This window comes from Anabrus simplex, chromosome 5 (genome assembly GCF_040414725.1).
Source record: "Anabrus simplex isolate iqAnaSimp1 chromosome 5, ASM4041472v1, whole genome shotgun sequence".
In the NCBI taxonomy this organism is placed as follows: Eukaryota; Metazoa; Arthropoda; class Insecta; order Orthoptera; family Tettigoniidae; genus Anabrus; species Anabrus simplex.
In genome coordinates, this window is record NC_090269.1 from 11010203 (window position 1) to 11037661 (window position 27459).

The window sequence follows — 27459 nt, forward strand, 5'->3', positions numbered from 1 at the left end:
ATAGGAAAGAAATTTTGGAACTACTCAACAGTTTAGATCAGAATATTAAATTCACTATGGAAATTGAGAACAATAACTCGCTTAACTACTTAGACATAACGCTATCATGTCATCACCTGACAACATTTACTGGAAACCAGCTTACACTGCTAACACCATTAAACAAAATTCAATACATCCTGAAGCTCACAAAAAAAGCTGCCTACAATAGCATGTTAGAGAGAGCTTTAAAAATCCTGCTCTCAAAGAAAAATTTGGAGAAAAAAGAAACAGTACCACCCGCGAAATAGCTTTGAATAACGGATTCGGCACAAAATTCATAAATAAGCTAATCAATAAACATACTAACAAGCCCACAACTACTTTAACAAAAGGGTCAAGAACTAAAGAAAAATATGCCATACTCACATTTAGCAATAATAATATACACATAATCACCAACATCCTGAGAAATTTAGGAATGAGTAAGTTAATTTTCGTTCTTCGTAACTTATATTGTTCCTGTTAGTTACCATTTTACAGACTAAAAATCAAACGGTTCAACCTCAATAATGCTTATGTATATCAGCCCATGTCGGAACACAACAACTAAGCCAACAGTATTCAGATACCAGTTGAACCACACCAAAGGACAATAAAAACATTGAAACAGAAAGATCTCCAACTCAAGACTATTTCAGTGATCAACATTTCACAGTTTTTTAACCATCATCATGCTTTTTAAATAAATTTTTAATGTACATTTCATTTTGTGTTGTTTCCCATGTTTTCTAATTCATTTTACATGTCTTACTGAGGATGACACAATGCCGGATCAAAACATGTCTATTTATGTGTGAAGTTTCGTCTTAATTGGACGTAAAATATATAGTATTGACTGGGAGGATTAAAACAGTTTTGTACAATTTTGTAAGAAGTTCAGCCATCAATACGGATTTTTTTTTTTTTTTTTGCTAGGGGCTTTACGTCGCACCGACACAGATAGGTCTTATTGCGACGATGGGATAGGAAAGGCCTAGCGGCCGTGGCCTTAATTAAGGTACAGCCCCAGCATTTGCCTGGTGTGAAAATGGGAAACCACGGAAAACCATTTTCAGGGCTGCCGATAGTGGGATTCGAACCTACTATCTCCCGGATGCAAGCTCACAGCCGCGCGCCTCTACGCGCACGGCCAACTCGCCTGGTCAATACGGGTTTAACATGAGATTCATAGTTTGTAATAAGTTACAAATCTCATTTTTGATAATGCCGAACGCGGTCTTTGGTGAAACATCAGGACCATCGCATGCTCCTGATCCACAACCTACAAACCCGGAAAACACTGACAAGATTTGTAATGCCAGCCGCGAAAGCCTCACTTACTATATAATTAAAGTGAGTTTTAATCTTCTCATTGATTTACGTTCACAGTAGTCATACTAGCTTAGCTGTGGAGTAGCAGTCTTGCACAGCTATGGTGTAGTGTGGTGTAATGTAGTTGGATCTCACATCTATCCCATGTGTTGATGTTCATGAGAGCTATTCAGCTCCCGTGAAATGTAGCGGTCACCCATCCATGCATAGTTTAGACTTACATGTTGCTTAACTATGAATATCTCTGATTACAAGTTAAGGTATGTAATTATTGAAAGGACTGAATAGCGCCGACCTCAGAGTTGCTAAGCTCAGTGTATCGCGTAGTGGAGCAGAGGATGTAAAAGAAAAGTATGATTTAGATGTTAGTCTTGTACTATAGTGTAGTTCAGTTACGGTAAGGAGAGAGGTCTCAGAAACCAGTGGTGTGGAATTGATGCTGTATTTACAAAGACTTGATGAATTATACAGTTCTGTATTAAAACTGGTGTGCATTTTTTTACATGTTTTAAGTGATGCAAACTTTGGTAAAATGAGTTAAAATCTTATTGCTATAATTGAGTGCTTGTAGACATCAGATTTGTCTTGTGGGTTTAATTGTTTGATGTTTTGAAGTAAAATGGTGTGAACATCCCTTTGATTTTGTTTAAGTAAATTGTGATCTATTGGAAGCTGGTACTGAGTTGTGTTGGAATGTTCTACTATTGTATCCAGCCAGTCCCTTGCTTGCTTGTTGGGAGTGTGTCGTATTCTCCTCCAGTGACACTTCACGCCATCATAGTAGAGATTACGATCAATACACACGTTATTCAATAGAATAGATCTAAAGTATTCTAGAACAGTGCAAATGAACTTTTAGCCATAATTTTAGACCTGATACTTTCTAACTCTAATCTGATGCAAGTTTATTACAAACCGTATTATATAGACTTAGAAATAAGTATTTTTAATATTATTGTATATATTGTTTTATCAAATAAGGTTTTTCAGCAGCTAAAGATGGACTCTAATAGAGACTGAAACTGGTACTGCTAAATGTATTTGTAATGTAAATACATCAGTAATAAATCAAGTACTGATCAGGTGAGAAATCCAAGTTCATAATTGTGAATGCTATTTTTTTATTATTATTATTATTATTATTATTATTATTATTATTATTTATCGATACGGCCACCTGTGGGCCATGTTTACACAATCTTCCTCCTGTCCCGCAGACTGATACCCTTCTCCTTACACTCTCGCCAATGATTCTTGAGTCTTTGACTTCTTCTTGCTTGTTCTTCCACTGAGATGTTCCGTGGCTTCGCATGTTGCTCTTCAGACGCATCCCTCAATCCCGCAACCTTCTTTTTAAATGATGCCCTTTCTTTTATATCCTCCTCCTTGATACCTATTTCTGCCAAGTCATTATGCACGTGTGTATGCCATCCCGGTTGTTTTTTCCACCTTTCCTTTTTATTAATATTTCAGGTTATCTTTAAATGCAAAAAAGCATAAACACTTTGTTGTTTTATTTATGTATACAATTGTATATTAAAATATCCACTTTCTTAATTAAGAGCCCTAAAGAACTTGTGCTTTGCACACCAGTTCAACCTCAGAACGGCATGATGTCAGGAAATGGAACTTAATTCAACCAGTCACATGCCATGTTCCAAGTTGATAGCCCTAGCTACCAGAAACAGTACTCCCATTTGTTAATATTATTTTGATGTAGTAATTTTACAGTTTAAATTCTAATGTAGTCACATACAATGCAGTGATCATAACACATACACTTATCTTACCTAGGTACATACTGTAAAAGTGCTCACTCCTGCTACCCTAGTATTTTAAAAAAACGAAATAACAATATAATTTCCTTTCATTCACTTACATCCACTTCCATCCTTCTCTATTCTCAGCTTTTTTCTGTTTTCAATGACTGTGTTCCAGAGAGATCTGGAATCAGAATTTTACTGTGTTTTAACAAGGTGATTGATAAAATTATAAACTTGTGTTTAACTTACAATTCTCTCTTGACATGATAAATTTATTTTTATTAAATGTTGAAAGTATTCTTTTTGGCAGGAAAGAGTGGTGTGGTACCCAATATACCTCCAGGAGTTCCACCTATGCTTGGTACTCAGTATATAATGAGCCAGGGTGGTCTTCCATATTTTCAACAACCTATGTATACTTATGAAGAACTGCAACTTCTTCAACAAAGGATACCGCACATGGTGAGTGCATATCAGAAATTTAGTTAAGTGGTACTGGGCTTTCAAACTCTGTATTAAACATTTATCAGTGCTATATTGTTCCTGAGAGAACATCACAGTTTTTCTTACTGTTAAACCCTCAGAAGATTGTTAACTCTTGTTAAATAGTGCTTTTATAATTACCTTATTCTTACTTATTAATTTATTTATCAATGTATCTATATTCTTGTTAACTTAACACTAAAACTTATGTCCTTCGTCATCAAAGCAATTAATGCGATAAAATTAATGACGTGATATATGATAGTGGAAAGGGGGGAGAGTGAAAGCCGATGCCAGCACATAGCCTTCTACTGTCGATTAGCACAAAGGGATCTGCTCGAGGTTTCACCGACAAATCGCTATTAACAGCGATGTATGCCCTCACTCCATATGAACATTGCAGAGAGGTTTGGAATTGAATCCAGTATTTTGCCACGCTATCTATGATTAGAAATTGTGGACTACCACCTTTCCTATCCTGCTGGCCAACATTCTGATGGTGAATTTTTTTTCGACCAATGGAACTCAATACCAATATAGTTGGTCCATTATTGGACATTATAAATTTAGCACACTGGGGCAAAGTGCTGGCAACCAGGAATGAGTTAGTTTGAAAATTTATAATGTCCAACAATGGACCAACTATATTGGTATAACGGACGTGCCAAGTCTCCCGATTTAAGCAGGAGACTCCCGATTTTTCATCGTTCCTCCTGATCACTGGGACCGATCTCCCGATTTTCAGAGCAGTATCAGTAATTTTCGTATTATTTTAAAATCCCATGGATCTCCTCATTCTATCGATATATGGCTGAGTATGGGTGGATGATAGTAGTTCTTATAATGACATCAGATGGCAGTATGGGGCACGGTGGCCAGTCATGTGCTCTTCGGTCTATAATACAGTCATTCTCTTTGCAAGCGAGTAACCTAACCTCAGAGCAGAAGTGCTTGTGCTGTATGCCTCAATATTTATTTTGGCCAAAATGTCAAAAAAGGAAATACGATGCAGTGTTTAAAAGTGCTTATAGGGAAGGGTTTCCGTGTTTCAGTGAATCCAGGAAGGGACCAACGTTCACATTCCGTACTATATGTAGGTGTGATTTTTCAGTTGTGCATGGCGGGAAGTGTGATATTCTCAAGCTATGCAAACGAGAAAACATAATGAGTGTGTCCATTTTGTAGAAAGAAACCAGAAACTGAACTTTTCATATAAAAACCAGGATGTAAATCCTGTGACAAATCCCGAGGCGTTATTTACGTCGTTTATCATAGAACATAACCTGCCTGTAAATTATTTCGACCACACGAGACCTTTGTTTCACAAAATGTTTCCTGATTCGGAAATTGCTATACGTTATGTGTGTGATAGAACAAAAACCGGCTATCATTACAGAAATGTGCATGGAAGAATTGTATCACATTTGCAGGGGAATTCCTTTTCTGTTGCTACTGATGGTAGCAATAAAAGCGATTTGAAAATATATCCTATTGTTGTAACATATCTTAGGCCTGAACTCAATGAAATTCAGAGTTGTGTACTCTCTGTACTTAATTTAGAAGAGGATGTTACTGGAGCTAACATTGCCAATCTTTTGCTCTCAACTTTTTGGGAATTCACATTCCATTAAAAAACTGCCTAGCTCTTGGTGCTGATAATGCTCTAGTAATGGTAGGATTAAAGAATGATGGGGCAGGATGTTTGAAGCAGGAAAATGGTAACATAATCATCGTAGGCTGCTCTTGTCACCTAATTAATCTTGCTGCAGAAAAGGCTTGCCTGTAAATGTAGATGAAAGTATAATTGATATATTTTATTATCTGCAAAGGAACGTAAAGAGTAAAGAAAAGATCAGAGAATTTCAGACTTCACACAACACGGACATCAGGAAAATTCTGAAGCATGTGCCTACTCGATGGTTATCACTAAGAAGATGTTTAGATAGGATTTTGCAGCAGTGGGACCCTTTGGTTACTTTATTCAGGAGAGAAATTGTGAGTAAGCATTCTCAGATGGGAACTTTGAAGAGTTACAAAATTCCTAAGCACAGTTTAAGTGCAGATGAGTCTTGTTTGTCTGAAAAGGAGAAGGATTGTCATAACATTTCACCACACTCCCCAGTTAAAAGGAAAACCCATTCATCAGTTTCATTTTAAAAATGAAACTACTGATGACACTAAGAGCCTTGCATTGTCACGTGAAGAGCAACTGTTCATGTTCCTTTCATCAAATTCACATAAATCGTTTTGCTTTTTTCTCTCAAGTTGTATGGATATCTTTGAGAATCCAAACGTAGCTCTTCAGTCAAATATGCCACACATCCACTTATTGAGGTCAGTTTTGGAGGAACTCTTGAAGAATGTGTTGGCAAGATTTGTAACACCACACGTTATTAAAAGCTCCTGCTCTCTCCTCCAGCTACTCCAGCTAATCAAAAGGATGATTGTGATCTGATGATAGCGAACTCTGTGTTTGTTTTAGTGAACACTTTGAGTCTGTGGAAACGTGCATATTCTTTAAGTCTGTTAGAATGTGTTTCTCTTCATCATGTAACTACATGGTACACAATTTCCCTTCAAAGATGAAGTTTTAACTCTTTCCGGTCTAACTGCGAGCATAGCTCACAGTGGCTGAAATTATGTTCAGGCCGCGCTCTGGGCATAGCCCGTTGTAAGGTTTGACAATTCACTAAAAATCGAGAGCGAGCTGGGCATGCACTCTGGTGGTTATATCATGTTTCTTCATGTATTAGTTATGAGAGTATTTAAGCAGATGGCAGTACTATATGTCTAAGTCAGAGAATTTATGATATTTTCGATCAGCATGCATCGGTAGATGTCACTCAGTAAGCTCTTAAGACATGGCTTCTCGTGGCAAACATGTGCTTGACGAAAGTGATATTTTCGATATTTTATGATATAAGTTTATGTGCAAATGAACATATCATTGGCATATGAATTCAAAACAACTTCTTACATTTCATTATGATTGGAGTTTGTTTTACGGCGTAGTGCATGTTCCTGCGTATTTCATATTTTCGTGAATACATAAGATTGTCTACATATTAGTAAAGTTGTCTGTTTAGAAGACTGTATTTTCTCTTTCTCAGAAGTCTTTTGTAGTAAATGAAACAATAATTTTACATTTGAGTAACTTCTGAAAAAATATATCATTTAAAATAAAATTTCATAAGAGCTCCCATTTTCATTATTGTAATTATTACTATTATTATTGAAAAATTATTATTTTTATATCGTACTCATTATTGTTCTTTTGTAATTGCAATGCACATTTTATATTAGCAAAATAGGGTAAATATAGTAGTATTTCAGAAAACTTACTTGCATAGCTATCCGTCAGACCTTTCCTCCATTCACGAAACATGGTATAATATATAAACAATTTTAAAATATCATGTGATAGTTGACATGATACAAACAGCGTTTTTCAAAATTAGATGCTCAAACAAGCACAAAGATAAAAGAATCATGCAAATATCTCCTACAGGTACAGAGATATAATGTTTCAAAAATGCCCAGTCCAGGTATATTAAGGCCCAGACTGGAAGGGGTTAATTAAGCAGAAGTTGCAGATATTTTTGCTATAAGTAAGGCAACATTTTCTAGCCTTAGACTTTTCATTAAGAAGTTTTCAAACATTTTGACTTGTGAAACAGAACATTTAGATTAAGAAACTGATATTCCATTAAAAAACTGCCTAGCTCTTGGTGCTGATAATGCTCTAGTAACTTTCAGCTTGAAGAAACAGACTTGGCAAAACGAAGAATTGATATTCAGTGGGCATTGGTAGGTCAGATGAAATCAGTTGATGGTGTACTTAAATGTGAAACTCTCTAAGGTGATGTTTGCTATTTTATCAATTCCACATAGCAATACAGAATGTGAACAATTTTTTAGCAGAGTCACAAGGACAAAAACACAGTTCAAATCTGTGCTGTCTGAACAAACTGGAAAAGCCTATAATCTTGAAATCAGTTCAGTAAGGCAAGTGCTTCGAGCAAAAATTTAGTTCCGAGTTTCTGAAGAGGGCTAAGTCAGCTACAGGTGTGTTGAACAACAATTAGTTGCAATGTGATCAGCATGTTGAAGGTTGAGAAGTCGCATGTTCCTACAGTTCAGGTATGTCCAGTATTTAGTAAGGAATTCACATATAAATAATGAAATATATATAGGCCAAATTAAATTGTTAATGTAATAACCCGTACCACTCGTCTGTCGGGTGAGACTGACATGGCATTGTATCGCCCACCGCTCGTCTGCTGTTTCTTATATCAATATCACCTGTAATGCCTTTTCTTAGCCGACAAAGTACACGATGCTATACTGTACTGCCATCTTTTGGTTCAGCGTGAAACTTTGTAGAATCCAGATACTATTTGACAGTCAGTCAATAATCTATTATTTAGAGGGCAGTGTAGCCATCAGATGTCCACTCACGCACACGAAAGGTCGAGCAATAGTAAACAAACATCGTCGCCATGTGCTCTTCTACTCATATATACTCGTAGTTTACTGTTCAATGTTGTATATGTCAGGCAACACACAAAACCACAGTATTGTTGCACCACTTCACCTTCCTTGTACCCCAAAAATTAACTGGTGATGTTCAGCTTGTGTACCGTAACCCAACATGTGCCTGATGCTGACGGCTGGCACAATTATAAATCAACTGATCCTGATTTCAAGAAATCACCGTTTAAAGCGGTTTCAGCCTACAAACTACCATGAGGTATGAAACCAGAGTCTGAATAGGGTTTTTTTCAATTGTTTTTTGCCGATAATTTGTTCAGTGAAATTATTAACGAAACCAATCGGTATGTGATAACGGTAGTAACAATAATAATAAAAATGCAAAATAATTTGTCTTAAATTGCACATTCTGCTTTTATTTGCTTCAGTATAGCTTGCTGAAAACGTGTATAGCCTAAATACCGTATTTCACGGCATAATCGTCGCACTTTTTATACCAAAATTTTCGAAAAAAATTGTAGGGTGCGACCATTATACGATGAATATTTAATACCAGTATTTGTATTACTCAAAAATGTATTTATAACTAAATTGTATTTGATACAAATTTAAGATGCACGTAATACTCGCGTTTATACATCAAAATAATTAAAATAGTCTAAAACAAAATTCATAATTTTTCGCAACAATTCGGCGAACGTTTTTCCAACCTGAAAATAAAAATGAACGTATTAAGTTAATTTGTCATTAATTTGAGTATTAAAGTTAAAATATTACACTTGCAAAAAATTATCGCTTTGTTGTGAAATGCGGACTTACCGGTACGCAATTTATTCCAAATCTTCGGTGTCGCTATCGCAGGTTTCGCTATCTGATGCGCCGTCCTCGCCTCTGTTAATACCAGTATCAGATTCTTCGTCTCCCTGCCACACTGCGTCATCTTCGGAACCGTCTAGTGCATTCGAAATCCCAGTCCTTTTGAAGCTCTTGGAGACTAGTTCAGGCGGTATAAGATCCCAACTCTTATTCACCCACGAGCATAACAAGTCCAAGGGTGGACGCCTGATATTTCCGGCGGGCGTCAATTGCTGATCGCCGCTCATCATCCACTCGTTGTAAAATCGACGTAAGTGGTCTTTAAAGGGTTTATTAACACATACGTCTAGTGGCTGCAAAGCAGATGTTAGGCCACCAGGATGACTATCTGTCGTGTCTTATTTGTAGTGAGAATTTGCTTCACTTCGTTCACGAGGTGACCTCGGAAACTATCTAAAACAAGCAGAGCTGGTTGTTTTAGTAGTGCACCAGGTCTTCTATTCCACACAGTTTTAACCCAGTCCAGCATGAGTTCTACGTCCATCCAACCCTTTGGTTGCACTCGTACATGAATTCCACGGGGAAACTGTATATTCTTAGGCATCGTTTTCCTCTCGAAAATGATGTAAGGCGGCAACTTTCTCCCGTCAGCTGTAATGGCTAGCATTGCCGTGCATCGCAACTTCTCACTACCGCTGGTTTTCATTAATACACTCCGTGATCCTTTTAGCGCAATAGTGCTGTTGCGAGGCATATCAAAAAAGATTGGAGTCTGATCGGCATTACCGATTTGAGCAAGCAAGTACGAAGTTTCCTTGCGCAAACGTATGACAAATCGGTGAAAATTTACAATCTTGTCCGTGTAATCAGCAGGCAACTTTTGGCTTAGTGTTGTTCTCCTTCGCACTGACAGATTGTGTCGTCGCATGAACCCCTTAATCCACCCACGAGTCGCCTTAAACTGAGTTACCGGTATGTTGTGTTTGCGCGCTACCTCCTGTCCCTTAATTTGTAACATTTCATATGATACACTGCAGCCATTGTTACGTATTTCACTGACGTACCTAAACACTTCTTCGTCAATTATAGGAAACTTCCCTGTTTTAGGACCTCTAAACGCGCGTCTAGAAGGGTTTGTGCTTTTTAGCTTGTTTTTTACTTTCCGCCAGTCACGCACCAACTTTTCACTCACAGAAAATTTTCTTTCTGCAGCTCTGTTCCCGTGCTGTTCAGCGAAGGCAATTACGCTTAGCTTGAAGCCCGCAGAATAGTTTCTATATTTACCCATAATCGCTTATAAATGCTTCACACGTTAATGTTTTGCGATATAAATGACTTTCCGTAATTGTTCACTATTAAAACAAATTATTTCTGCAAACACCCAAAACACAAATTAAAAACTTAAATTCTCACGCACACATGTCTACAGTAATCACGTAAATCTGAAACAAATAAATGCATCTGTGATCTGTCCATTCCAGAGCAGCCAGTACTGTTAGGCAGCAAGGAAGCATGCAACAATTTATCAGTTTAGCTCGTTGGTTGCGACACACTACTGCGCTTGCGCAAAGCTCGCAAACCGGAGCTCTAGCTAGCGCGGTGTAGATCTACTGTATAGTTGACTGTATTCCGAGACGTCAGTAACAAACATTCATTTTTTTCAATTTCTTTTAAACATACGGTAATTAGGTTGATATTTCTTCCCAGTTATTGATGATTTTACATTACATTACTGACGAGTTTATAAAATAAAACTTTAATAGCATTGGATAATAATTATCTTGACTGGTTGGATAAAAGTTTTCATCCCATGCCCGGACACTTATGACGTAGTAGTAAGATAAGAGTCTAGCGATGACAACTGAGACATCGTAAATAATTCGGCTGAATAATTCCGTGGAAATCTGCGTTATCGTCTTGGATTTCACTTCGTGCGCAATAACACAGGAGCCGACCCCATGGTGTAGGGGTAGCGTGCTTGCCTCTTACACGGAGGCCTCGGGTTCAATTCACAGCCGGGTCAGGGAATTTTACCTGTATCTGAGGGCTGGTTCGAGGTCCATTCAACCTACCTAGCCGGTATTTCCTGGCGACGTTGCCGATAAGCGATAACTTACAGCCTTACGTATTTCAAATGGGAACTCATAATATGTAGGTGGTGAATAAATAGTACACTGTCTCGCGACCACGTTGTCAAACTGCCGATAGCCTACCGGTAAGCATAATATGTAGGTGGTGAATAAATAGTACACTGTCTCGCGACCACGTTGTCAAACTGCCGATAGTCTCCCGGTAAGCCATGCGTCGTACATATACCGGTATTATTTATTTATACGTTGTGTAACATGTCGCAAACGTGACTGTGTTGCCAAATTGCCCATAAACCATACACGTATTTAAATTGCGCATTCATGTGCAACTTACGTTGCAGTTCCATTTACCTTTTAACCAGATTAGTGAACAAAATTTGGACGTGCGACGATTATGTAAATAAAGGTTTAAAGTCCGATTTTTGTATTGAAAATAAAGGATGCGACGATTACGCGGTGGCGACGATTATGCTGTGAAATACGGTACATCATTTAAAAGCAAATGCTATCTCCAAAATCGTGAACGGTGAATACAGGTCATGTAAGAAAAAAATTCACATTTAAAATATGAGTAGTAGAGACAACACAGAGCAACTTTAATTTGGGGTAAGGGTTAAATTATAATGAGTTGCTTCATGTTCTGCCATCAGTGATGTGTTGTAATACGTAGCGATTCGCTGCCAAATTTCTCCTGATTTTTTTACCTTTGAAAGTCTGGTATTATAAATTTACTCATTTGGAGCAAATATTTCAGGTTCCCTATGGGAATCAACATCTTTAACAGGGGAACTCAAACCAGCTAATTATGGTATCAGACCATAGAGACTTGACGTAGTAATGATCATGGCCACCAGGCGGGCCGTAGGTGGAAAGAATATTGTGAGAAGATTTTGAGGAAATTCAAGGATGAAGCAGTGCAACTAATGGGTGTGCAGTTACAAAACATAGAAAGTGAGCCACTCATCTAGCCTCAAGAAATGAATTGAGCGTTAACAACATTAAGGTAAGATAATGGCTGGGTTATTGACTGAGATAAATGACATTGGAGTAGATATCATCATAGACATCTGAAATAAGATTTGGAGATGCTGCAAAGCCAGCTGAGTGGGTCACGTCTGTCTTTGCCTGTTTGTCCAAAGAAGATTATACTACTAAGTTTGGCAATTTCAGGACTTTAGCCCCTATATCACGGGCTAGTAAGATCATGCTGCTCATACTAAAAGAGAGGCTTCCTAATTTCCTTGCTTCCCAAGCTCAATATGGCTCTTAATTTCCTGTTAGTGTCTAAAGCTTGCAGACAATTTGAAAACATTTATTCTTACCACATATGAACTAGTACAGTGTTGCAACACACTTGTCATATAGCTCTTTTTAGTCATCAAAATAATAATTTCAGCATCTGCAGCATTTCATATAATTCAGCTCTGACTCAAATATAGTGCATGAAATGTATTGGTGAAGAAATGGATTGGAACTTCTTAACTGTAAGAAGATATATGCAATTCATCTAAGCCTCCTCAGGACAGTCTAGCTGGATTGATATCTGTTGTAAAGGCAGAGATATGGCAGTTTTAATAAACAGTCTGTCTTGCAGAAGATTTGGAACAGATATCAAGTCACTGTTTATAGTTCGTGAACACTAGAATACAGATCCTGCTTGGCTCACACACTTTGGACTAACATGTTTTTTGAGTTGTCTTCATTTAGTTCTCATATAGACATTCCAATGCATAGCGGTAATACATTTAACCTGAACAGATTAAGAAGGGTGCTGTGGATTATTGCTGTATTTAACTATTGGGTCATTCTTGAAGTAATAGTACACTGACTGAGCAAATGTCATGGGATAGCGGAGCACTGATGCTCAGGTGTGTTGTCTGCCCACCACACACCCCCTGTGCCAGCGGCAGTTGTATAGGAGAACTTGTGAGCAGTGGCTGTGCATGTGACAGGTGTAACATGGAACGTCGTCGTGAGCTGACACCGTTCAAACGGAGTATGGTGGTCGGTGCCTGACGGATGGGAAGTACAATTTCGGAAGTGGTGTGGGAATTCGGCTTCACACAACCAACCATGTCCAGGGTGTATCGTGAATGGTTGAATGCGGGTGTCACCGTCCACAACAGATGAACAACCGGCCATCCAGCCACCCTCGATGACCGTGTCCGGCGACATCTGAGATGGATTGTCATTAGTGACAGACGAGCAACCGTGCAAGAAATCACGGCTCAATTCAACACAGGTCGTGCTAGACACGTCTCCCAGTGGACAATCCGTAGGAACGTGGGTTCTATGGGGTATGGGAGCCGGTGCCGCACATGGGTGCCACTGTTAACCCAACGTCATCGGGCACAACAATGCGCATTTGTTGCTAGTCACCAGGGATGGACACTTGAACAATGGCGTAACGTGATATGGTCGGGCAAATCACGATATCAACTGCACCATGCCGATGGAAGGCACCGTGTATGGCGCAGACCACATGAAGCGATGGATCCCACCTGCCTTGGAGGTGTGGTCCAGGGCGCTGATGTCTCTGTTATGGTCTGGGGTGCATTTTCCTGGTATGGAATGGGCCGTCTAGTTGTTCTGGAAGAGACTTTGAATGGTATGCGGTATGTTGAACTGCTCGGAGACCAATTCCACCCATTTTTGGCCTTCCAGCACCCAGACGATTCTGCGGTTTTTCAAGATGATAACACGTCGCCACATCACTCCCACGTCGCCCAGGAATGGTTCCAGGAACATGCAACGGAGGTCCAACGACTGCCATGGCCACCCAGGAGCCCCGATATGAACCCTATCGAGCATATCTGGGATGTCCTTGAACGCAGGCTCCATGCTTTGGATCCTGCACCCACGAACAGACCAGCATTGGCGGCCGCTCTGCAAACGATTTGGTGTCTGCTGCGTCCAGAGGACTACCAGGTACTTGTCGACTCACTTCCACGGCATCTCACTGCAGTTCGCAGGGCCAGAGGAGGCCCCACACGCTATTAGGTGACTATTCCGTGACATTTGCTAAGTCAGTGTATATGCATTATTGATACTACGGTACTAAAGAACTTCAGTGACATAGTCAATACCAGATGGTACATTTAAGATTGAAAAGCTTTTTCCTGTAACAAATCCAACTCTTCCTTAGACTGAGAGGTTCGTAATATGTCTTTGCCCGTTGTACCTATTCATGTGGATGTTGTAAAAGGTGCTTATTTTTTCATTAGTACAGGGGTTCTCGTAAGTTCTTGAACAGAGTTTCCACTCACCTGGAAAGTCGAGGAACATCAGGGAAAGAACTAAAAAATGGGCAAATTGCCGCCAAATGTCGGGGGAAAATAGTATCGGTAAGTTCATAGTATGGCTGTGATATTCCCCATCCATAGTACTAGACATAACGTGACTCAAGCCAGACTGATTACCTCGGATCGAATAGAGGTATTTCAGTCACTTTGACAAAGAATACTGCAGTGTATTTGAAACATCCGCAAACAGTACGGAAAGTACAGAAAACAACATGGTTCAATCTGGAAGAAGAACCAAATAACTCAACAGACTGTGGAAGCTTCACAACTAAAGTGCAAGAATATCATCAGTTTGTGGTTGAATGTAGAGAAAAAGATTATTTTGATAATTTATAGGTACAAATTTTCCCTTACACATACAGGAGAAAATGGAAATCTGGTTAAGACAGAAAGTGACATGAGAGAAGTCCTGAAGAATCATTTCCACCACCTATGGAATAGGAACAAAATACAAAATACAGTACCGAAAATCCAAGCCTACAATGAGGAGCCTCCCATCACTTGGAAAGAAACTGAGATAGCCTTAAAATCTATGCCTAAAGGAAAATCTTCAGATGCAGATGAAGTGAATGTATACATGATAAAGGCAGCAGGCATCCAGGGTATACAGTGGCTGCTCAGAGTACTAAATGCCATATGAACAGTCAACAAAATACCTGCAGATTGGAGCAAAGGCATTATAATTCCCCTGTTTAAGAAAGGCAGCAGATGGAAAACCATCAGCTATAAAGGAATAACACTGCTGTCTCATGACCTAAAAATTCTAGAGAAGATCATAGAAAGAATATTGAGAACCATCATTGAACCACAGTTAGAGGAGCAGCATTGTAGATTTAGCAGTAACAGATCAACAATGGATCTAATTTTTAGCACCAGCATGCTGATGGAAAAGAATCGGGAGAAAGGCAAGAAGCTGATTATTGTATTCCTGGATGTAGAAAAGGCCTATGATAGTGTTATATGAGATAAGGTCTGGGAGTGCCTGAGGAAAAGAAATGTGCCTGAAGGACTGGTAAGGAAAATTCAGATGTTGTACAAAGACTGTACTAGGTGTGCACAAATTGGGGAAGGTCGATCATCATGGTTTGAGACCAAGAGTAAAGTTCAGCAAGGAAGTGCGCTGTCCCCACTTCTGTTCACCACAGTTATGGACAATGTAATGAAGAACATCAAGGAAAAGTTAGGTGAACTGAATGCAGTGGCCTTTGCTGATGATACCATGATTTTGGGTGAAACAGAAGAGGAAATACAGACCAGACTCAAAGTATGGAAATCCCAGTTCCAGCAATATAATCTCAACATCAGCGAGACCAAGACAGTGGTGATGGCAGTCAACAGAGAACAGCGTCCAGCAAGAGTAAAACTAGGAGACCTAGAGTTGTGTGGATACATTTCTTTACCTTGGAAGTGTAATCTCCAGTGATAATTTAGTCAGAAAGGAAATTGTAGAGTGCAAAAGGGATCAGAATCCTACCAACAAGATAGAACACTTTCATGTGATATGATTCTAAAACCGGCCATGCTGATGATACCTAAAACAGCTATTTCAAACCAATATTGACCTATAGTATTGAAGCGTGCACCCTCACAAAAAGAGATTCATCAAGACTGCAAGTATCAGAAATGAAATTTCTTTGATCCACCATCCAGAAGACCAAGATGGAATGAGGAGGTGAGGAAAGAAGCTGGAATAGACACATCCCTATTAGACCGAATCAGCACGTCCAGACTACAGTGGTACGGGCATGTGATGAGGATGGAGCCTACAAGAACAGCCAGAATAAATTTGGAAAGAAAGCTGGAGGGGAAAAGACCTGCAGGAAGACTTAAAACCCGATGGATGGACATGATCAAGGTTGATATACTTACCAGAGGATGGACATTGGATGATGTTCTCCATGATAAGTTGTATATGGACAGGAAGAAGTGGAAGAGGCTCATTAACAGTACATGGGAAACTAGAACTTTAAAATGATGATGATGATGATGACATACAGGGGAATGCCTCCTCCTCCTCCTCCTCCTCCTCCTCCTCCTCCTCCTCCTCCTCCCAACCAGTGGAGAACCCCCAATCACTGCTAATGATGAATAAAATGAATGAAATATTTAATAAAAATGGAGAGGAAAAAGTTCTTTTCAGGGTGTATTTTGAGTTAATTAGTGAATTGTGGTGCTATAATTTGGAATATGCCTAAATTGTCATTCTAGACCAGGTCATACTACTACTACTACTACTACTACTACTACTACTAAGTGAGCCTTGCCTTAAGTGTACACACTGCACATTCAAAACAGCGCGTCAGCGTAGGGATCAAATAGCTGGAATATTATGATGAACCAGTGTGTTGCGTACCAACAGTACAGTATCAGGGAAAAAATGAAACAGAGGAATGACATGCTAAAGAGGAATGTTTTTTTAACTCCCCAGCTATTTCCCACCACTCTTATCATAGTTGGGACGGTAAAACTGAATAAAACATAAATGGTTGGAAATTGTATTCTCTACAACTTTTGTTATGTAGTACTTTTCGATAGTACCAATAACGTAGGTATTTAAAAATTAAATTTTAGGCGCCTTCCCCTAAACTGTAATTTTATCCAGGATGAATACAATTGTTTATAACTTAGATTGTACTTTATTATTCCCTGACTCTATATACCAACTTTCATTAAATTCTGTTAACCCATTTTCTCGTGGCTCGGCATCAATATGAATTGGCAACAAAGTACAAATTCATGAATATCTGTGACATAAATGATCAGGAATTTAATTCTATATAACTTTAGTTGCATAGTATTTATCGACAGGGCCACTAATAAAATAAATATTTGAGAATTAGATTTTAGGCCTTCCCATAAACTATCATTTCACTCAGCGTGAGTAAAATGATTTATAGCCTAGATTATAGTGGCTCATCCCCCCACTTCACATACTGATTTTCATTAAATTCTCTTCCGCCGTTTTCTCGTGATGCGTGTACAAACATACATACATACATACATACATACAGACAGAAATTACGGAAAAGTAAAAAGTGCATTTCCTTGTTACTATGGACATGACCGATACAGAAATACCATTCTTTTTAAATTCTGAGCAATGTACAGACAAAACTCTCATATTATATATATAGATTGTAATTACTAAGAATGAATATTAACATACAAAGGGCACTAGGAAAGTTTTGCAATGTGAGTGAACGCTTTGGACTTTTTCAAAATAATTTCCACCAGACTCGATACACTTCTCCATATGTCGAAACCAGTCACTGAACGAATTCTGCCACTTTTCTTCGGTTACATTTTCACGCTCTTGATCCCATGCTGCCAGAAACTCCTTGTCAGATGCTAAACCCCACCCTTTCAGCTTCATCTTCACTTCTGGGAAGAGTGCGAAGTCACATAGGGCAAGATGAGGACTGTATGGAGGGTGATGAAGCACAGTCAACCCTGATCTGGCAAGAAAATCCACTGTTACATTAGCACAATGTGCTGAAGAATTGTCGTGATGCAAGAGCCAAGTTTTGGGCCGTGACCTTGAACGAAGCTGCTTGAGAGCCTGGTTAACCTGAGGCAGACAAGTCTCACTGTACCACTTCGCAGTAACTGTCCTTTGTGTTTCTAGCACAACCCGAGTCAGGATGCCCCGTTTAGTGTAGAATACTGCAATCGTTCTTTTCTTCACTGACCTTGACTTTCACATAGTCACAGTAGTACCCTCATCTTCAAATAGCCACACCTTGTTCTGGGATATTGTTGGGACATCGTAATAATAAAGCCGAGTTTCGTCACCTGTAACAATGCTATTGATGTTACGCGAAGTCCCATTTTCAAACTGTTTTAGCATTTTTCGGCACCATTTCACTCGATGTGCCCTTTGTTCCTCTGAAAGTGAATGGGGCACCAAAGGGAACAAACCTTTCTAACTGTCATAGGTGTAGAATGTATTGGAGGTGGAAAGTGTTTATTGAAGACTTTATAGGAAATTTTATTAGTAAACCTTGTTAAGTAGTACTTACTGGATGATCTGAAGTGTGGTGATATGTTTTATTTGTATTCCACATAACGACCTAACCTGTACAGTGGAATATTTTGGTAACATATCGTCCCTACTCTGGCAAACTAACGAATCTGCAAATTGTCAAAAGGTTAGGAGAGCTGAAAGAAGTTGTGATTGCTCATGTCAGATCAATGTTTATATTTAATGATTGGTTTTATGTGTTAGGCATACAGAGCGAGCTCCAGATGTGGGACTTTGACAGAGGGTAGACAATATATAAATAATAAAATATAGACCAAAACTTGAGAACTACAGATTCCCTAGTTTGTCACTTTCGCTAGTTTGCCAGAGTGGGGACGATATGGTATTTGTAAATAGTAGATTTCCTTTCTATATTTACTGGAACAGTCCAGAAAGTTGTCACATGAATTTTTAAACAGGGTGTGTTGCCTTTTGTTGGTTATGTATTCTAGAAAGTATTTTCTGACTATTCTGGAAATGGAAGATTCGTGATTGTATGTATTCGAGAAGTATTTTAACATCGCGACAGAAGTAAGAGTTGTGAATGGTGAATCTGGGTGGTGATAGGCAGGCCCCTGCGTTCTGATTGGCTACTCCAAGGCCAGAGTTCCCCTTTTAAAGAGAGCATGGCAGCATTTCGGGTCTGTCTGGTGGTCTGTGAGCGGTTTGTCTATCAGTCTTCGATCTCTTGACCGTCCGAAGTTTTGATGCCGTTAGCGACGCCTCGCTACCGGGATGGGCCATTTAGGGGTAAGCACTCTTGATTTCCGTTCCACCTTAAATTTCCTGTAATGTTCGCTTGCTTTTCATATAGGAGTCTGCCCTAACCTCACCTAGATTCGCCACTCAATTATTTCTGATGCCTTAGCTTTTCAGCTGGGCTTGCCTGTTTGTTTTCGAGGCATTCCCCGTTCCTTGTTTCACTAAACATGTAAATTGTAGTTTTATATATTTACCTTCGGGTTTTGCCTCTGGTAGTTCCGTGTCACTTGATGTATGCCAGAGTTTTTGAAAGGCACGTTTAACTTCATTGTAAATTGTAATAGCATATTTCTTTTCTTCTTACCTACTAAATTGTGTTGTACAACTGGGTTTGTAACTAATGGATGGTGTTGCCATGGGATTGCCATTGGCACCAGTCATCACTAATTTCTATATGCAAGATTTTGAAGAGCATTGTCTTCAATCTTGCACGCTCAAGCCGTCCATCTGGTTAAGATATGTCGATGACACATTTGTTATCTGGCCCCATGGTGAACACGAATTATCCATCTTTTTGGATCACTTGAACAGCATACATCCAAACATTAAATTTACCATGGAGACTGAACGTGGAGGATGTTTGCCGTTCTTGGATGTTTCGGTTTCTAAGAAATCGGATGGAACTTTACGTCATTCGGTTTACCGTAAACCTACCCATACTAATAGATACCTTCATGGGTCCTCTCATCACCATCCTTGCCAAAAGCGTGCTATGCTTAATACACTTTATCAGCCGAGCAAGGGAGGTTTGTGAGGTGGATAAATTAAACGGTGAACTTGAGTTCCTAACCAGAACATTTCTGAGCAATGGCTATTCAAGGAAACAGATTGACGAAGTGCTACATCCTAAGCCAAAAGACAGATTGTCACGTGATTCTCGTCCTTTGAGTCTGGCCTTCTTGCCATACGTGCAATCTGTCACGGATAGGATTGGCAATATTCTCAGAAAGCACAATATCAAGACCATTTTTAAGCCTAATATCACCATAGGCAATTGTTTGCGATCTGTCAAAGATCCTATTGGTTTAAACTGCGCTGGAATATATATGATTCCTTGCTCCTGTGGATCGGTTTATGTCGGCCAAACATGTAGGAAAGTAGCAACAAGGGTCAAAAAACATCGCAGGCACTTACGTCTTTGCCAGCCAGAGAAGTCTGCTGTGGCAGAACATGCCATACATAATGACCATCAAATAATTTTTGATGCAACTTCTGTCATTTGTAAAGAGAAACATTTTATTCCCAGAATCATTCGTGAGGCGATAGAAATTGCTAAACGCCCGAATAATTTCAACAAAGGTGACGGCTATATACCGAGTAGATCATGGCTACCCTCCATAGTTAACTCGTCAACATCTTTCTCTGTGACTCTGGAGGCCCTGGAATGAACTATATTTCTAACAGGGTCTCTCTATCTTGAGTCTGGTTGCTATGGAGTGACCGTAGCCATTTTGCTTCGTTGTTGCTCTGAAGACGATCCTGGTCTATTTATTTATTATTACACGACCTAATATCCCCAAATAATTATCATAATGTATAGTTTTGTTTGAATCTTTGAACTTACAGGAAGCTGTTGTCAAGGAACGTGTATTAATAATTGGTGCGTCTCAGCAGAACCTGTAAGTTGTATTTTACTATAGTTATGTGTCGATACCTTCTGCATGGCTGAATTTGTTCGGAATTCTTTTGTAAAGTCCGTTTGTAAATAATATTTTGAAAATTAAGGATCACGGTTGATTATTTCGGAAACTGCAACCTAAGCCATCTCCATGCCCTTGGTAGGTTCTCAGCTCCTTCCCACCTTCCTGGTTTATTGTCATCTAGTTGGCCCTACTGATATTTACAAGTGTCGTTATCAGCAGAGGTCCACGTAGTTTCAGCTGATGTTTCACTGAGTGTGTAGTGGTTTTTGGTACTGTGTAATTGCACTTTCTTTCCTCCCTTTCTGTGTTTAGTGTAGCCGCTGAAGTAACAGTTACACTAGCATGGAGATGGTCGTGGAGAATTGAATGAATAGCTGGTGCAGGGATGTGGATATGTCAACCACCTCTCTTGCTGCAACATTTTCCTCACAGCTTCAATGTTTTCCTCAGTCACTAATTCAGGCGGTCACCCAGAACGAGGATTGTCTTCAATCCCAAAATTTCCCCCCTGGAACTCTTTTTACCAGCGGAAAATTGTTGTCCGATGTGGACAGTCTTTCCCTAGCACAGGAGTCATTTCCTCCAGGCACTAGTCAACAGTTAATCCACGAGGCAAATTGTAGCGGATAATTGCGCGATATTCACCTTTAGACCACACTGACATCTTAATTTGCTTTCAGTCCCACTGCTTGGTAAAAACTGCTGTGAAGGTCGCACCTTGCTGTCCTCTAGACCGGTTTTCATCCCTCACCATAACAGGGGTGTCCAGCGAACTGTTTTTGTGTATTGCAAAACTTTCCTAGTGCCCTTAGTATTAACAGTAGGAGCAAGGCATATAACAGCGTCAATCAGCAGAGGTCCGACTGGAAATTCTGACACTACACTATTTGACTACGAAGGAGCAGTTGTAAGGCCTGGAATGACTGGAAGATGTAGTTAAAGAGGAACCAGATTGTGTATCGTAGTTATGATAGGAGGAGAGGAAATTAAAGTTGATGTTAGGTAATTCGGTACACCTGAGTTTAGAACTCTATGCTAAAGGGAAATTGTGTGGAGACTGTGATGCGTGTTCACATGAAGCTATGACAGCTCCCTATTGACGTCCGAAACGGGGAAGGAGCTTACGGTCAGCTGTTTCCAATATGGCGGCGAGATAGTGACGGGAAGTAAACATGACAGTGATCGGGTGTGCGTCTGTAGGATTTATTAAGTGTTCAAAATGTCTTTGGTGTCGTATGCGCGACTGTTGAGAGTTGTCGGAGATTTCACGCGTCCGTTAGTGGAAGGGGAAGAAATATTCAAGCGTAATTACTCGATATGTGTAGATAAAAAGTTTGAAACAGAAGATGAAACTGGTGTTGTAGCGTTGTCTTTACAATCATCCCACATCGATTCAAAACCGCACAAAGTTAATGTTGTCTTGAACAAGGAGGTGAAAATGTGAAGTGCAACTGTATATATAAAGCGGGTTTGTCAGAGAAATGTTACCGTTGACACGCTGATTCACCTTAACAGTTAAGCTACTGTAATTTTCCACTATTAGAGGTTATGGAGTAATTTCTTAGCCAGGTGACGGGGGAGTTACCTGTTTTATAAACTGTAATCTTGGGGAAGAAAGAAAATAATAATTCTACTAAGTAAATGTTGTAAAGCAAATAAATCCTAGGCTTTATACAGGCTTGTGTTGGAACAGCCCACATAAACTTAAATGTTCTTCCATTTTTACCATCAGCACAAAAGTTAGAACTTAGAACCGACAATAATAAGTATAAAAAAATTATAACTACCTACAGAATATGCAGAGCAAAGTTGGAAAATTATAATTTAAGAGTACTATAACCTCTACAGTCACAGCTGTTTGGGGTTGAAGAATACTTGGTTTGTCCAATTCTACCAAATAATTAGGTTATGGCTTCTAATTTAAGATGACCGGGCGAGTTGGCCGTGCGGTTAGGATCGTAAAGCTGTGAGCTCGCATCCGGGAGATAGTGGGTTCGAACCCCACTGTCGGCAGCCCTGAAGGTGGGGTTCCGTGGTTTCCCATTTTCACACCAGGCAAATGCTGGGGCTGTACCTTAATTAAGGCCACGGCCGCTTCCTTCCCATTCCTAGACCTTTCCTTTCCCATCGTCGCCATAAGACCTATCTGTGTCAGTGTGACGTAAAACAAATAGCAAAAAAAGTTAATTTATGGTGGAAAAATACTACATATTTTCTTTCATTGTTAGAAGTATTTTATAGGCAATTTAAATGCAGCGCTTAATTACTACCAGTTAAAGATATTACTCACATGTAGATAGTTAATTTACTGTCTGCTGTTACACATATGAAGAAGTTTACAAAGAGCGGATTACATTCTATGTGCGGCACAGAAGTATTAGGCTACAAGTTTATCAGTATTTTTGATGTAGCTAAATCTTTGTGAATACAAATTAGAGACAATAAGTATCAATGAGTACAATAAACAGTACCGATACTTACGCTGTGGAAAGAAGTCGTCTTCACAAGAATGCAGACTGCACACTGTCATATATCGTGTAACGCGTTTTCCAATTGACAGCACGGAAACCCATCTTTCTCTCTGAACTTTTTGTACAGGAAAGTAGCGAACAGATTTCGCAACCATTTTATACGATTTGCAACCGTATACAGAGCAGTACCTCCTCAAATTTGACAATTTTCTTTCTGTTTCCATCACGACGTCAATGCTTCGCCATGTAAATAAATCTCACCAGTCACTATGTTGCAGCTTCAAAATTCTACCGCGTGGCTGCGCCATCCAACTTTTCTGACGTCAATAACAAAGCAAAAGGTGAGGATCACATCGCAGCTTAAATATAAATCATATACAGGTGTTTAAACTCCGTTCGAGCATCTCATTACTGTCTTGAGATACGTCCTTAAGTACATTGTCGCAGTAGTCTAGAACAGTTAAGATTAAGGCTTGTACCAGTCATATTTTAAGATGTTTTGGAAATATAGTACAGTGGCGTTTGAGATGAAAAGGGGATTTCTGGATTTTACAGTATGTACCTATTTGCCATTTGTGCAGTCCAATTTAGCATCTCAATCATAACACCAGGGCACAACAGTATTATTTAACATAATTTGTGGGGTACAACAGCCACGTGCACTTTCCACAGTAAAGTATATGAAAACTTTTCGTATCAATATTATGCTTTCTCTGCATGCTTTCCAACTTTTGAAGATACTATATATCATGAATCTACTTGCATGGACATGCAAAATTTCTTGAGTTTATGCTCTGAAATAAGTTTAATTTACTGTAGCAGTATAGTTTTATGTAGCTACAATATCAAACAGGGCTACATTTTTCTGTGTGATACTTTCATTGGATTTGAGTTGCTTTTGCTTTGATGTACCTCAAATTTGTCTTTACTGTGTATTTTCAGGCTGCAGGGTATTATGACATGAGTTTCCAGGCTCCAACTAGCCTAGCAACCGGCAGAGAAGGAGGCTTGGCAAGTGTGGCTTATTCCATGTCAGACGGACGTTACACTAGAGCTGACAATAATGCATCACCAGTTCCTTCAACACTCTCCCAACAGGTAGGTGTGTGCTGTGTTTTTATCATATTCTGCCGTTGTAATACTCTTGGTGTTATCTTTGTTTTCTGTGAACAAGCATGCTCTGTTTTCATGTTGCAGAATGCTACGCAAGCGCACCAGCAACCTATGTTGAATCCAACAGCACTACCACCTGGATATGCATATTTTTACGGAGGAGGAATGATGCCTGGTGGTTTTCAGTATGGGACACCTGCAATTTATCCTGTAAGATAATCCTACGTAAAATATATTTGATTTTTATTTCTATGATAGTGATGTGCGTATTGACAACCTGAAATGGATCGATAGAAAAGACGGCTGCATCTAGACTTGCCAGATGTCCTGTATTCATCATCCTCCTTTCCCCTTATCCAGCTCCTGCCGGTTTGGGGCATTTATGGCACCTCTTCACCTTCCTCTCTCCCGCCACCATTCCTCCTCCATCACTTTGTCTCAGTCCTGGCGTCTTCTTCTTCGTCTGCTTGTTCTACTTCTTGAATCAATCCACCTTGTTATAGGTCTCCCTTTTGCTCTATTTCCCTCAAATTTCATTATCATAGTCTGTTTTGCTCTTCCTTCCTCCTCCATCCACTTTACATGTCCAAACCATGTTAGTTTACTCCTATGATTTAGATTTTCCATTCTGATCTCCTGTTTCACATCTTTGTTTCCTGGCTTTTCTATCATACTTCTTAGGTATTTCATTTCACTATAACGGATTGTCGTTATATCCGATTTTTTGAAAGTCAGGAAAAAACCCATGCACATTAAAAAAGGAATGAAATGGCAATTGGTTTGTTCAAAACTTGCGTTTTCATGGATGTCGTCAGTACGCCTTACTTGTTTATTTTTCGAAATCTGTTACTACGTAAAAGGGTATGTTTAATTTCATTCCAAAAAAAATTATAGTATCACTCCAGAGGCCTGTGTGCCAGGCGTCCCCGTTTTCTTCTTCAAACAGCGCCACCTAACCGTATATTCTTCATTATCTGTTCCTCAAAGAAACAATTTCCTGGATCAACCGTATATGTATCATGAAAGCATATGTCAAGCACATGTGGAGAAATGATAACCTCCTCACTACAAATTTACATGGGAACAGCCTTTCAGAAATTGAATTAAATGCGATGAAATGTAAACTATCTACTGAAATCAGCGTAGCATAGTAGTTTATGTTCTCACCACTGAAAGCACTGTAACGTGCTCCAGTATTTCCAGCAGGCCGGGAATAGAAAAGTGTGGGAGATGTTACTGTGCGAGATATTTCAGTGAATAAGTTCAATATTCGTTGCTTTCTGTTCCTAAACTTGGTTCATTGTGTGTTGTGTACTTCAAGCATGTATCTTACGTGGCTTGATTTATTTAATAGTTCAGCATGCTGTACTGTTTTGTGCCTGGCTGTTAGTCAGGCTATGGTGGAGTACATGATGATAAGCAATTTTTTACACCACCGAAGGATAGAAATCAATTTGAAAAATGGGCCAGATCTATTCCACGGAAGGATACTGAGTTAACGCGTACTAGCAGAATTTGTCATGTTCATTTCTCTGATGATTTGATACTAAAATTAGATAATTTTATCGTGAATGGTGAAAAAGCAGATATCTCTCTTGTGAGATGGGAATTACGTCCAGGAACAGTGCCTGACATCTTCCCTAATTTGCCAAAATACCTTTCAAGTGAGATTAAGTCCTGTGAAACTACCAACAGGAAAATGAACCTAGATACCATCAGGAAAAGAAGAAAGAAGACTGAAGACGGGAGTGCAGCAACGAATGGGGAATTAAAAGTTCGGTCTAATGTTGATCAAAATTTGGGTCATTCTAGTGTACTTTCTGAAGCTGAAAAGATATTATCAACCGTCCAGAAATTTCAGTCCCATCAACGCTAAATCCTCGATCAAGCAATCTTCAAGAAACTGTATCTCACTAAAGAGCGACTATGGCATACTTATAGATCGTGGCGTTAACGCCCTGTCATTGTGATAATTACAGCAAGTACTGTACTGGAAAAGCGGTCAGCGGTAAACTTCCATAAGGGACTATCGTGTGGTATTGTTTGGAGATTCGACAGCTCTACTTGAAGATGGAACGAGTTTCATCAAATGTTCTTACTTGTAAAATATCCCCATTGTGTACAGGGTTAGATGGTCATATTTTTACTTTTTTTTTTTCAATTGTATCGCCAAACAGGTTTTCGGCACTTCCCACAGGCCACTGTATAGTTACTGGCTTTCAGGTAGAAATCAAAACTACTACTCAACAAAAATCTAGTATTTTGATATTATCGTATACGATTATGTTATCGAGACCAGAACAAATGTTGCACCTTACATAGCCTCCATAAAGCAATGGGAGGTCTTGGGATAGCCTATTACTGTTTTGGTCCTAATATAAGACTGGGAATGTTATGTTTTTGTGTTAAAATGTTGTTTTATTTGTTCACGTTACATTTTCTTGTGCAGCGAGCACGCTTTCCAGCTGAGGTCAAGGTCACGAATAACTTTCTATAGTTTTGATATTTTTTCTCTTTCCAATTTGATTGTAATTAGTGATGGGCAGAATTGAATATAATGCATTCAAGAGTTTAACATAACCTTTAAAAGTTGATGTAGGCCTAATTTTCGCAGTACAAGATACGCAGAACCTGGCTACTAACAGTATACCGGTGACCAAATTACACTGGAAGATTAAGGAAAGAAAGGATTTTGCCATCATCTTGGGCGCTTTTGTATCTAATGTGCATTATTTTATTTTATTATATAATTAAAACTTCTTGTGTTCGATTGTTGTTTGGCTTGGCATTATTAGATTTTTCGAAGGATTTGGCTGATAAAGTTGCTGAATGGAAAGAAGTTGTAGTTATTGATGATGATTATGTACTTGAATAATACAACAGGGATGGTGTATTAATTTGTTTAATTAACACTCCAACTATCATGGGGTCGAAAGTAAAAACATGAGTAATAATCAGAGAGAATAAAGATAATATTAGAAGCACAGAACATCACTATATAAAAGTCTTCGAAACATAAACAAAGTTGAAGGAGTTTATAAAACATATTAACACTAGAGGCCGCCACACACTCCCTCCGCAGTGACAGCGTCCATGTATTTTCGAGGGAAGGTGACCCTTCGACCTGATCTGGTGATCCGTGGTGCGGGTG

General features: G+C 39.2%; 1 protein-coding gene across 2 annotated transcripts in view; it reads left to right on the forward strand.

Moving 5' to 3' along the window:
• The window catches only part of lig (lingerer), a 612955-nt gene that overhangs the window by 372149 nt on the left and 213347 nt on the right, over nt 1-27459 (forward strand). For both annotated transcript variants that reach the window (XM_067146761.2, XM_067146762.2), the window contains exons 14-16: nt 3427-3578; nt 24138-24293; nt 24393-24518. In XM_067146761.2, coding sequence (XP_067002862.1) covers nt 3427-3578; nt 24138-24293; nt 24393-24518 — 434 coding nt within the window. The remainder of the gene's footprint in view (nt 1-3426; nt 3579-24137; nt 24294-24392; nt 24519-27459) is intronic.